The 14356-nt window shown below is 41.6% G+C and overlaps 1 protein-coding gene across 1 annotated transcript in view; it reads left to right on the top strand.

The window, feature by feature from the left end:
* SUSD3 (sushi domain containing 3) overlaps positions 1-13192 on the top strand; it is a 58317-nt gene extending 45125 nt beyond the window's left edge. Inside the window, exon 5 of the mRNA XM_035106317.3 lies at positions 12779-13192. Within this exon, the coding sequence (XP_034962208.2) occupies positions 12779-12995 (217 nt within the window). The 3' untranslated portion in view covers positions 12996-13192. The remainder of the gene's footprint in view (positions 1-12778) is intronic.
* Positions 13193-14356: the final 1164 nt, after the last annotated feature.

The following is a 14356-nucleotide window of genomic DNA, read 5'->3' as shown; positions in this document are numbered from 1 at the left end:
TGGCAGGTGGCTAAAAGTGAAAGGGTCTTTGTAAATGGGGTGCCACTGCTTCATAGCTGCCAAGTTTTCCCTTTTCCCGCGAGGAATCCTAAGGGAATTTCCCTTAAGGGAATTTCCCTTAAAAAAAGGGATAACTTGGCAGCTATGCACTGCTTTTTTTAAATGTCACTTTCAACTCTGTTTTAGCTTTGTTGATTTTTATTCTTTGCTCTCTGTTCTGCTCCTGATCTTACCTGAAGTTCTAATGCTGCATTTTATATTCTTGTCTTTTTATTGTATTATATTGGGGATAGCCAACTAAATCATACTCGGAGTAGACCCATTAAAATCCCAGAGAACCTTTTGTCATTGGGCAGTGCATAATCAACATGAACAAAATAATAAACAAATAAATGAAAACTTCTCATTTCACATGGTGGTGGTGAGGTATTTTTTTAAAATTACTTTTGATAGCAGATTCTAGTGTAAGCATTAGCTTGGCTTTTAAAAAAAGTGCAGGATAGACCACAGCAAATTCAATTAATTACTGTATAGTTTATCGCTAGCTTTAAACCAGTGTGATGTACCTGTAAAAAAAACACAGGAAATGGTACATTTGGTACAAAGTCTAGTGACTACTTAATCAATTTTTGAGTTTTGAGGGGTTTTACATACACTTAAAAAGCTAATTACACAGTGATTATATCCTAGGGCACTTCGTCAAAAGGATTAAGAGCTTGCTTTTAATTTTAGACACCTGCATGTAATGAAGTGCTGAGATTAGATGAATATGCAGTCCATATTTACATTTCTGGAATTTGTACCATTTTGTTTACTAAGCAGGACAGTTGTTTTCAATTTAAACACAAATAAAATATATAAAGCAGCAAATACTTGGCCTGCAAGAGTCTGTTTCACTAAAATCTCAGAATCTCTATTCAGGGCCATAGCTAGGGGGTGGTGAGGAAGGCCCCCGCCAGGGGTGCAGGCAAGGAGGGGGCGCAAAAGCTGCTAAAAATATTTACATAAATATGTCTATAAATAAAAATATCAATTATTGCCCCATAAGAAAAGGTTTTAAATAGAGGGTCTTTATATGATATGCGGGGCCCCTGTTTTCCCCTAATTTTTTCTGTGCCACATTCCCTAGGGGGCGCAATCTGGACAGTTCTGCCAGGGGCGCAAGATCACCTAGCTACGTCTCTGTCTCTATTCTGTGCTAATCTCTGTGGAGCACAGACTGTTTTACTATAGCCCTACCTGGGAGTTCACCCTCACTCAGTTTCAGGGACCTGAGGGGAAGAGCAGGGACACACTTCCTGGACCCATTCTGTCATTCTCCTGTGGCTCCATCCATGTGTTATGGAAAGGCATGTCTGGGGTTGAGTCCATGCTTTGCCCTGGTTTGTATATCGCATTAAACCAGCGGTGGGGAAACCTCAGTCCATGGGCCATATTTCCATCTGTGCAATATTTTGGGGGCCAGGTGCCAGTGGTGCCTGGAGCATCTGTTCATGCAACCTAGAATTGCATTAGCTTTTTCTTTTGCTGCTGCATCACACTGTTGACTCACGTTAAGCTTGTGGTCCACCAAGAGCCATAGATCCTTTTCTCACCTACTACTGGTAAGCCAAGTGTCCCCCATCTTATATCTGCGCAGCTGGTTCTTCCTGCCTAAATGCTGAGCCTTACATTTGTCCCTATTGAAATGCATTTTGTTAGTTTGGGCCCAGTTCTCCAATCTGTTAAAGTGATTCCCTGGGAGATGGTGGTGGTTCTGGTGGACAGAAATAGTCGGAGGTGCCTACAGGAGTCTGGACAATTGCCTTTTGCTGCAAACGCTGCCCCTACTTCATTGCTTGAGGTGGAACCTCATTTTCCCTAATGGTAGGGCAAGCCTATGGGCCATTAATCAAAAACGCCTAACTCTTTTGGGCCATATAGTAGGTTTTTGAATTGAAATCTATATTCATTGAATGACTTAACAGCCATGGGTCCAGTGTATTATGTGACATGCCTTGAAGCTGACAAATGGGGTGACAGCTTTGTGCATCACTTAAAGGACATTTGTTTTGTAATGAATTAGACAGAATCAAATCTTCTTCATCCTGAACACATCAATTATTTTAAACAGCAAGGCAGTAAAGAGGCATTTGCAGAGTAAGTGCAGTCTGAAGAAGCCTTGTAATGCATTATATAACAAATGAAATTGGAAGACAACAAATGAAGTGTCATTGTAACACATTGTTTTTCAAGGTCTCTATCCTCCCTCCTTCCGTTCTGATTTTCACCACACTGTTGTGCCACTGAAATTTAAGGCTGCCGTGTGAAATAGCTGAAACAAAATTAAAAAATTCCTTAAGGTGCTACTGGAAGGATTTTTTTTAAAAAAAATTCCGACTATGGGAGACCAACACAGCTACCTACCTGTGTGAAATAGCCTCATGTTATGGACGAGTTGGCTGCACATTCATTCACTGCAGGACATCCCTCTCTGGACCTACAGGCGGTGCTGTTGTGAAAAGACTGAACTGGACTTCTTATATTGAAAGTCAGGCACTTCCCTTTTCTAGCCAAGTTCCTCTTGACCAGGAGTGTGGAACCTTTTTCACCTCAAGGGACACATTCCGGGGTGGGCAGGGCTAAAGGCAAAAGTGGGTGGAGCAACAAGTGTGATTTTTACCTTTGTAAAGTAGGCTAGTTCTTATACAGCCTCACATGCCCCTCCATCCTTCCAGGGAAGCAAGAGGCATGATCAGAGCTCGAGGATGCATCCCACTCAGGCAAAGACACTTGAGGACCAGGGCAGGAAGAGTTTTAAGAGCCAGATAGAGAGGGCCCATATCTGCCCTTGACAAACCGAAAGCTTTTTCCTTGCCAAGTGCTCAGAAACTGCTCTTCTTTCCATTACCTCTTGAGGCAATGGCTGTTGAGCATGTGGGGCAAATGCAAACAAGAACCTAAAGAAAATGTTTTGCATTTGACATCCAGTCTGTTCAAGTAAAAGAGATGCATTTTTTTAATGCTGTTTAGGGAAGTTTTTAGTCTGTGATATTTTAATGTGTTTTGATGTGTGTTGGAAGCCGCCCAGAGTGGCGAGGGACACCCGGCCAGATGGGCGGGGTATAAATAATAAATTATTATTATTATTATTAAAGGGCCAAACTCAATGTGATGTGGGAGATTGGCAATGTCGTGGTTTTTTCCCCTTTGGTCAAAGCAGCCATGGAACAGGTGTGATTTGTATTTGAGAGCTGGAGCTTGGCAGGAGGAATTTATCTCCCCCCACTCCAATGGATTTTCCAATGGAAATTGTGTCCCAAAGCTTCTATTAGCAGAAGAGAGGAGGTGGGTAAGACAAGAGCCCCAGCCTTTCCCAACCATCCCAACCATAGCTACTTTTAACCAAAGCATATAAGGAGATATTAGGAGAAAGATTTTAGGAGCAGGGCCATAGCTCAGTGGCTGAACCTATATGCATCACATACAATAAGCCCAAAGTCCAGTCCTTAGTATTTGCAGTTTTAAAGGACCAGCTAAGCAGATGATGGTGTAAACAATTTTTGCTTAAGACCCTCGACAGTGGATAATTCAGGACTAGATGGATAAATCGTTTGATGGCATAAAGTAGCTTCCAATGCTGAGGAATGTTAATCTAGTTTGGCCTTCAGAGCTGTAGATGCTGAGTATTGATATATTTATATATTTTCTGGCATGGTTGTTTTCAGAAGATTTAAATGCTACACACACACACACTGCACATCACCCCACTTTTCAAAGGCTCAACATTTTCCACTTTGCCACCATTTTATCTAGCTGAAATGCTAATGGGGAAAAAGCCCTGGTTCAGTGAACTAATTGCTGGGTGACTTGTAAAGGCTGTGCATTTGACTCTAGGTGTGAGAGGCTCTGTTTTCTCCATTAGGAGCAGCTGATGTGTATTTCCATGAAAAATCTTTTTTTTTTTTTGGTAGGGCTGCTAATTGGTGCACTCCTACAGAAGTATTTACTGGGTATTTTTAGAAGTTGCCTCTGAAGGACTGAGATGCTGTAGCTTTTCTGAAGCGTTGCTTCAGAATGCTTTAGCGCTGTGTGTTATGAACAAAAAAGAAAAAAATCTATTAGCAAACAACTGGCCCGTTTAGGAAAAACAAGCAAACCGAACATTCAGGGGCGAAACAAAAACAAAACAGCAATATCTTGGCTGCATTTGGAAAGGAAGGAATAAATGTACACAGTGAAGTGGGCTGTTGCCTGCGAGAGGTTATGCAAAAAATAAGCGAGTTGACCATGTTTGGGGTCAGAGGGTGGAGATCACTTGGAGAATGGAAGATTAAGGGTAAGTGGGGGGTGGAAACGGAAGAGAGAATAGAATGACAGTTGGAGTGATGTTTGGAATTTATGTCAGAGGACTGTTGCAAGAGAGGAAGTGGGTGGGAAGGAAGCAGAGGTATTAACTGACCGGGAATAGGTTTCGGAGATTAGTAGTTCTTACATTGATCCCACACTTCAGTTTACTTTGAATTTGTTTATACTACTCCTCAAATAAACACTCTTGTCTGTTAACTGTGGGCAAATATCAGTGAAACCCTGATGCCACCTGGGGTTTTAGCACAGACAATGACACAAGCCCCTTAAAGAGCTAAAGAATGTTTTGCTGTCACAGCTAAGCATAGCTACAATTTAGGGAAAAGAAGTGCAAAGTCAGATTAGGGAACTGATCTCCCTGGTTTTTTTTTATTTTTATATGGCAGGAATATAAAGTGTGGAATTCAATGTCACACTAAGGCAATGGTTCCATCAGCCCAAGTGTTTCTGCTTGCTTGATGGAACAATCTCCTCGCTCCTCCTCCCTGCTGGGTGTTCTGGGCGGATCTCCTGACCTTCCCAAGCAGTATTGAGGAGGAAACGGGGACAGAAGTGAGACGTGTGGAAAGTCCCATTACACTAGTGGGACTTACTGCGCTGGCTCCCACTAACACAGCTATTTAGTCAAACCTGGCCCAAACTATATAGGACTGTACAGATTATATCTGATGAATAGGGAGTTACTTCTGAGTAGGCCCACCCTTTGAATATCAGTTGCTGGGAACCAGAAAGTGGGGAGAGACCTGTTGTGTCCAGGCCCTGCTTGTGGTCATGGGCATTTGGTTGGCCACTGTGAGAACAGGATGCTAGCCTAGACAGGCCTTTGGCCAGATCTTCTGCTCTTAGGATTGCACTAAGTTTTAATCAGCTATTAAAGGCATCTAAGCTGGTGGCCACTGATGTATCCTTTGGCAGAAAATTCATAAATTAACCAAGAATTTACATGCGCTTAAACTATATATATATATTTATATATATATGACAGTTAAAGTGCTATGAGTAGGCTTCAACACCTCAGTACTTAGCAGCAATGTGGGGGCAAATTGAGGGAGTAGGCTGTCAAATTGGTAGCAAGTTAAAAATGTTTTTGTAAAGGTTGCAATCTTTGTGAAATAGGGTCAAATGTATTTTTCAAGATGGTGTACTGTAAGTGAAAAGATTGGAAAGTTAACTTTAGAAAGTTTAGCTGCATTTTAAAATTTTGTGTTTTTATAGTCAAATATCAAAATTCTCTTTTTTCCCTCTGTGTTCAGAAGGTTTTTGTCCTCTGGTGCCCTTTAAGGCTTGATGCTACTTGGTGCTCCTAGAAGCCAAGGGGATTTATATAAACCTGCTGATTCCGTCCTTTGCCCTCACAAGTACTTGCCCAGTTGCTTTTAGGTACATCCACAGTCTGCTGCAGCGCAGCTGGGGCTGGATCTCAGGAAGTTGGCAGATGATGATGGGAGCAACATCTGCGCCATCATGGACAAAAGAGGGCCCACTCGGGGAGATACTAGTCACTGCAGCTGGTCATTGCAGCATCCTTTCTTTCTTCTTATGTTCAAAAGCATTTTCTTGTTAGAGGGCAGCCAGCATGAACATGGCTGCAGACACTAACTTTATTGCTTCTAATATATATATATATATATATATATATATTCTCCCTTTCTTCCACAAAACAGGGCTTAGTTCCAGTTAAATTCCTTAAGAAGCACTGGGTCCAGAGGGACCCAGAAGTGTATGACAACTTCCACCCAGTTACTCATGCTCTCACCAGCTGAGCTATCCAGCCTTCATATCCCCTTTGAAGGCCCAAAACTCCAAAGGGTGGTGGCTGTTCAGTGCCAGGCATACTTAAAGGGCAAAGGTAAAGGGACCCCTGACCATTAGGTCCAGTCGTGACCGACTCTGGGGTTGCGGCGCTCATCTCACATTATTGGTCGAGGGAGCCGGTGTACTGCTTCCAGGTCATCTGGCCAGCATGACAAAGCCGCTTCTGGCAAACCAGAGCAGCGCACAGACACGCCCTCTACCTTCCTGCTGTAGCGGTTCCTATTTATCTACTTGCACTTTGATATGTTTTCGAACTGCTAGGTTGGCAGGAGCAGGGACCACGCAACGGGAGCTCACCCCGTTGCAGGGATTCAAACCGCCAACCTTCTGATCGGCAAGCCCTAGGCTCAGTGGTTTAACCCACAGCGCCACCTGCGTCCCACCAGGCATACTTAGAGGAGGCCAATTAGCTGGATGCTTTTCAATCTTGGTTTTGGCATGAAACAGCTTGGTCATCCTGACTGATGATCTGTCTGTATTGGGAGAAGGACATAGAGAGTGTGCCCCTGCTAATTCCCCTCATCTTGCAACAGACTTCAATATCATGCTATCTTCTTGGGTCGGCTCTGTGGGCTGGGAATCCGGAGACATGAGATTCTGGCCATTCTGCCGCTAGCTCCATGACCAATTCCAAAGAGTAGCTTTGGGGGACTTTTACTCAGCCCCCTGGCAATTGTGCTGAGGGGTCTCGCAGGGATCCAGCTTGCCCCTCGTGTTATTTATGATAGTTATGAAGCCATTTGAAGTGATTATCAAGGGACTGGGGATGAAGTGTCATTGGTATGCTGATAACATCCAGCTCCAGCTCCCTTTTCCGTAAGAGTCAGGAGACGCTGCTCAGGTGCTAAGTCAGAGTTTGGGGTGTCAATGAATTGGATGAGGGCCAATAAACTGAAGTTGGTGTTGGAGGTGTTGTAGATCAGGTCTGAGATTTGGATGAAGTCTGGGGTTCTTCCTTGAACCTTGTTGCTGGAGGCTCATGGGTGTGGTGGCATAGAGCATCTGTTTCCCAGTTTGGCTGGTTTACTAGTTCTGGATGTTCAGGGACAGGGATACCTTAGTACAGTAATCCACGTGCCAGGGTTGACTATGGCATTGCGATCCTGCTTTTGAGCAGGGTTCAGAAATTGCAGGTAGTGCAAAATGCAGCTGAGAGATTGCTGACCAGCACAGCTGCATGAGACCATAGAACACTGCGCTTGAAAAATCTGCACCGGCTGCTTGTACTGAACCTAATTCAAGGTGCTTGTGTTAGTCTATAAAGGCCCAAATGGCTTGGGACTCCATAATCTGGATGAGCATCTGCCCCTGTGAGTTGCTGGAGAGATTCTTTTGGCTGCGCCATCACCTAGTGAAATCTGGATGATTTGAACTCTGGATATTACTATTATTATTTTTATTATTCATTAAATTTATATACCGCCCTTCACCCAAATATCTCAGGGTGGTTCACAAGATAAAAATACAGGATAAAAGCTCAAAATAAATAGAGCTTTTGGTATACTCTTCCCAAACCCTTTGATTAAGGTAAATTTTAGTCATATAACCATGAAATTATGTTATAAAATCCTGTTGCAAACTCTGTATGCTTTGTCATATACAAGCCATTATTGTTTCCACAACAGCTGCATTATTCCCACCCAAATGTTGTGCATTATAACACAAGCAAAGATTTCTACCCACCACCTTTCAGAAGAAATTCCCGTGCAAAGCAATTTCCAATGTCAATCAGGAAACAGAAGAGCATACTTGTTATGTCTTACAGTGCTGGAGTCTTATTGCAAGTCCTGTTCACATTATTGTCATTAGAAACAACACAAAGGGGAAATTAAGTTGATTCTTCTGAACTCAACTGGTGATCACTTGTCTTTTCCTATCTGTTTTATAATGAATGGAGGGATGCAAACTGAGATCAAAGCTGCACACAACAACAAAATTAAGACAGCCTCCCGCTGATCCAGCAAGACAGATCTGCTTATGAATGCAACCTTCTGCATGCATTTGCTGATACGGGTGTTCATGTGGATTCTCATCAGAACACTAATGAATTGGAGAAATTCATTTTCAAAAACCAAATAGACTTATCAAAGTGTTAAGAAGAATGAACAATGATCAATCAGATAGAAGTGGCCAAAGAGTGCAAATAATACATCACATATAGCAGTTCCACCCTTGTAGTGTACATGGGCATTTTTAAAAATTCCTTTTCATACAAGTATCCAAGCTTGTGGTGGTCTATGAACACAGAAACCATCCTCCTGATGGAAGATAAAGGGATGCCATGTTTTATCAAAGTCACCAGGTGTGGCAATACCGTATTTCACAATATCCCATACATGGATCTCTCTTTAAAGAGCTGGCATATGAGTCCCTCCAGTCTGCCTTCTAAGTGAGTGGTGACTCCTCCCTCCGAAGATTATCTGGTCTTTACAAAGAATATATTTATGGTCCTTGGAAAATAACGTTAACATTTATTCATTTATTATTGTTATTTCAAAAATGTCCATACTGCGCTTCCATTAAACAATACCACAACCATTCACAAAATATAAACATAATAGAACAATAACATCCCCACTTCAGAATCAAAACACTCTTAAGATTCAAACCACTGCAGCCAATAGGAAATAGGTTCAAACACAGAATCAGATATATTTCATGATCTCGCTCATGTTGCCCCCAAATCTTATCACATGTTCATATTCCCTCTACATGTGCCATTAATCCCATGAGCCTTATACCCCTTCAAGCACAGTGGAGACATTTCCTTTTTATTTCCAGTAGGGATGTGCAACTTGTGTACCATAGTAATGTGCAACATTAATGCACAATTAGTTGCTCTGCAGCAGAATCATGGCCTATGATGACAGTGGAGTCTGTAGACCTCTAACAGGTGAAATTGTTACTAGGATTTTATATGCTGATTAGGGTGATGACTTTTTCATTTTTTCCCCTCAAAAATTATTTCCTGTAGCACAAATGGATGAACCTTTGCCTATTAATGACTAAAATGAGGTATATTCCATTGAAATATTTAAAAAGGTTACGCACAAACTGTTTTAATTTTTTTTGTATGCCGTTTTACCATTTCATAAAATTGTATTAACAATTCTCTATATATTTCGTGGCGCTGTGGTTAAACCACTGAGCCTAGGGCTTGCTGATCAGAAGGTCGGCGGTTCGAATCCCTGTGACGGGGTGAGCTCCTGTTGCTTGGTCCCAGCTCCTGCCAACCTAGCAGTTCGAAAGCACGTCAAAATGCAAGTAGATAAATAGGAACCGCTACAGCGTGAAGGTAAACGGCGTTTCCATGTGCTGCTCTGGTTTGCCAGAAGCGGCTTTGTCATGCTGGCCACATGACCTGGAAGCTATACGCCGGCTCCCTCGGCCAATAATGCGAGATGAGCGCGCAACCCCAGAGTCGGTCACGACTGGACCTAATGGTCAGGGGTCCCTTTACCTTTACCTTTATATATTTCGTATCAAATTTGGACACAACACCACATTCCACAATGGGTAGTGTTCTTAGCAACATAGGGTATACAAATGTCACGCCTGCGCACGGTAAAAGCCCCTTTTTAGGACCTCAAAACTCAGCCAGCAGACCCCGCCGGACATGCTGGGAAAAGAACCTACAGGAGAGGTAGCAAAACATCGTCCTCTAGTGGCATCTATACTGTTACTGCAGCTAAAAAAAGCTTCCTTGTGTGTTTGATGACCCTATACTGTATAATGTTGTATATATGTGACTCTAAAGCTTGGGTTCAATTTTATATCTGCTTAAAGTGACTTCAAAAATAAATAGTAAATAATATCAGTGACTGATAAATAAAAAAATTAAAATCATTTTGTGCATGAGGTTTTTTATCAAATCTCTTTGAAAGTAAGATTTTATCTAATCTTTAATGAAAGCTCATCAAATTATGATACAGGGAAATGAAGTTGTAAAAAAGTCATCACCCTAATGCTGATGCAAGTGGAAAATTTGTCCAGGCAATTTCCTTTAGACACTGAGCAGAACCGGGCACCGAGTTAGATGTGCAGAAATGGCCTTGATTTCAACAGAATGCAAGTGCATATACCGGTAATATAATTGTACATTAAGTTGCGATTGCTATAAAGAGTTGACAATAAAAGGAACCAATGATATGGCTGAGGGAAACAAGATTCTGTGTGTATGTGGTGGGGTCAAAATTTGTGAAAACACGTTCCTATCGCCCTCCTCTCCCACCTGCAGTGAACAAATCATACGGAGTCAGATCGTTGTTATTTGAGTCAATTTGAATTTATCATATCTAGGGGTTTCATATCTAGTCCTTGGTGGCATTTGAAAAGGGCATCATTTATCCAGATATCATTTGTTTTCTTTGACACTCTCCAAAAGACTCTTGAACACTCCGACATACAGCTTCAGAGAACACTATCACTTTGGGGTCAATTATAGAAGTTGGAAAGCAACTTTAGTGTAAAGAGAACGTAACTTTTTTTATATAAAAATGCTTCTGTCTGGGTTCCCCCCCCCCTTTTTAAAAAAACTCTACTCCTGACAGAGACATTGAAAATAAAAGTAGTTTTTATGTGTCACCTGGTATCTAGCAATCAGATATAAATGCAGCAAGCAACCACACCTTTTCCCTGAAGTAATCTTTATCTTCCTGCCTCCTTTCCTCCCTTCTTGTTATATCACTTTGGCTTTTGACCTGCAACCACTTGTATTATTACCTCAAGAAAATTGAATTCTGTATATGACACAATAGGGGAAGCACGTGCCGTTGACAACATACGGGATAAAGGAAAATGTTACCTGTAACTGCTGTAGCCTTCCCCCTCCTCCAAAGCTGATTCCTGTAAGTCAAAAATTAGGTCAATAACATTTTGTTGGATTTCGGTTTCCAACGTTTGATTGGAAAATCTTTATCCTTTGATTTTTCTGCGGCTTCTCAAAGTACTTGCTTTTGAACCGTGTATTTTACAACGTGTTGCCCTTGAATGGCAGTTGTTAAAGCAATCTGCACACCTTTACAGTACTTCCTGTTGAAATATATTGATTTCCTCTTTGGCTGTGCTAAGCTAATATAAGAAAAATGTGGGTGACTCTTCTGAGAAATAGCTTCAGGGATCTCTAATATGGTTCCAGTAGCCTACACGACACACCCATTATTATTATTATTATTATTATTATTATTATTATTATTATTAAAGACTTGTATTTATCTAGTACAGTCGTATCTTGGTTTTTGAACAGCTTAGTTCACAAACAACTTGGAACTCGAACCCGGAAGCAGGTGTTCTAGTTTGAGAACTTTGCCTCGGAAGCCGAACTTCCGGTGCAATTTCCAATTGGCTGCAGGACGCTCTTTGGTTTCCAAATGTTTCAGAAGTCAAACAGACTGTCGGAACCCATTCTGTTTGAAGGATACAGGGGTGTGGTTCCCCGCCCCAACCAGATGCCCAGAACTGAATAAGGCCTCAGACTGAAAAAGGGCCCCCAGACCTGATTTAGGAAGACTCCACAAGGTGGAAATACAAGATCTAGGAATGTTATAAATAAATGTATAATTGTGTTTTTGCTTAGTTTTTTATGGGATGGCATTCAATTTCATTGTACTATGTACAATGACAATAAAGTATCTATCTACTACTGCAGCCCATATTTTGTTAGCCCGAAAATGGAAAACGAGTGACGTCCCAGCTAAAGAAGAATGGCAACTTAAGTTGACAGACAACTTGCAGACTTAACATAGAATAAGAGAACAAGAACATACCGTACATTTAAAGAAGATTGGAAAACGTTTATGGAATATATGTGAAATAAATGTATACAGCTGAAAACGCTGGCAGCATTAAGGTCAATTCAACGTTGTGAACAAGTTTTGATGGATGCAATAATGGAATACTGAATAGTACAGTTTTTGTAAAATATTCAGGGATTTATGATATGTAAAATGAACTATGGAAAGAGAAGAAGGGAAGTCATTGACATCTTAAGGATGTAAAATGAGTATTTTAAATTGAAAAACAGAAAACTTAATAAAAATGATGTATAGATAGAGATATGATAAGCAAATCTAAACAGTGAGGGAGGTAACCGAACCTCCCAAGGGAGGGCATAGCTGCCAAGTCTCCCGTACTCTCCGGGAAACCCCCGTTTTTCCAGCTGCCCCCAGCCGAAAAAATGGATTTTTTTGTTTTTCCCCGGTTTATTTTGGCGGACTTCTGGTGCGGCGGCCATTTTGGAACAGGGCAGAGCAGCATCAAAAGTCGCTTCTGAGCATGCTCCGCCCAGTTCCAAAATGGCGGCAGCGCTACTTCCGGTCTGCTACTTCCGGTCCAGTCCCTTATTTCTCAGGCTGGAACTTGGCAGGTATGAGGGAGGGACAACCAGAGCAGGCACCACCACAGTGAAAGCCCTGTCTTGTGGTACAAGACGACAGGCCTTGGTTGGCAGACCTGGGGGAGGCATGCTCTATTTATTGGGTATTCCAGATTTTCATCTGCTGTGCTATTTATTGACAAGTTCTTTACTGCAGAGAAAAAAATAAATCCAATGACAATACTATATCAAGGCTATAGTTTTTTTGTTTTTTGTTTTTTTAAAGTTTCTTCTCTTTTCCAGCTTCCATGAAGAAAGGGCTGGAGGCATCACAGAGACCAGCTGTTTTGGAGAAAACGATTTACACAGCAAGCCAGCCAAACCCAGCAGTGCACTCGGTAGACAGCTGGGACCGGGCCATAACGTTGCCATACATACCATAAGTACGATACATGTTGTCGAGGTCTATGGGCATGAAAAGGACCCGCAGGGGACAACGGATACTCATTTACCTGGATAGGCAGTCTCATAAGCGCAACAAAGGATTTGCTGGACCAAAGCCAAATGGAGATACCTGCTGTGAATGTGCCTTAAAACACTGTATAGAAATGAATCACTGCATTGTTCCCACGTATCAGTTACAATAAATGTCAAAATATCGACAGATTTAACAGATCTGACAAATGTTATTTGAAAATGCATTCTGTTTTTTTGTTTGTTTTTAAATTAAACGGTAACATCTCAGAATTTAACAGCAAGCCATTTCTGCAATTTGCTTTCCCAAAAAGAAGGTGATCCTATCATGAAAGCAACGAAACACGTATATCTGGTCTATGTTTCTGTATCTCTGTTCTTAACAGTTTGTACTTTTGCTGCCTGTGAAGGTTTTTGACAGCAACAAGGACAAATGCACATGACCGCTAATTTACTTTTATCCTCCGTTTTTATAAGCATATCAGATAACGCATAAAATGTATTTTTTCACAATAAATATGAGGGGATTACAATAAAGATTTTTAATTAAGAAAAAAATATTGTCAAATTTAGATGTGATTTCATTGTTCAGATTCCGAGGAAACCTTCTGCTTCTAACTTTTATTTTTAGTTTCTCATACCTCAGCGAGCCCATATTAAAGGTATCCATTTACTGAAAAGATTTCTATCCTGCCTTTCCCACATATGGCTGTCCAAGGCAGTTGGGGACGCGGGTGGCGCTGTGGTCTAAACCACAGAGCTTCTTGAGCTTGCCGTTCAGAAGGTTGGCGGTTTGAATCCTTGCAACGGGGTGAGCTCCCATTGCTCTGTCCCAGCTCCTGCCAACCTAGCAGTTCGAAAGCATGCCATTGCAAGTAGATAAATAAGTACTGCTGTGGTGGGAAGTAAACGGTGTTTCCGTGCGCTCTGGTTTCCGTCACGGTGTTCTGTTGCACCAGAAGCGGTTTAGTCATGCTGGCCACATGACCTGGAAAGCTGTCTGTGGACACATGCCTGATGAGCACCACACTCCATAATCGCCTTTGACTGGACCTAACCGTCCAGGGGTCCTTTACCTTTACCAAGGCAGTTGGCATACAATTAAAATAAAAGAACAGTTTGAAGGCAAAAATCAAAACTAAAACATCAGACGAAAAGCTGCAATCACTTCGGACAGAAGGAAAGCTTATTCATAAACTCAAACCCTTGAAAGCCTTTGATGAACAGAAGCTTTCATCAGATGCTCAAAATAATTCAGGCATTATGTTATCTGTGTGGTATGTTATCTGTGTTCAACTGGACTCATTTAGGGGGCTCAGGGATGCAAATACCAGTACAGAGAAAAGTACTAGTAGGTATTTATTTATTTATTCACACACTGCATAATTAAACTTTGGAGACATTGCT

Source organism: Zootoca vivipara, chromosome 2 (assembly GCF_965207765.1).
Source record: "Zootoca vivipara chromosome 2, rZooViv2.hap1.1, whole genome shotgun sequence".
Taxonomy (NCBI): domain Eukaryota; kingdom Metazoa; phylum Chordata; class Lepidosauria; order Squamata; family Lacertidae; genus Zootoca; species Zootoca vivipara.
The sequence above is the reverse complement of the archived record's forward strand: the minus strand, read 5'-3'. Positions and strand labels throughout refer to the sequence as shown.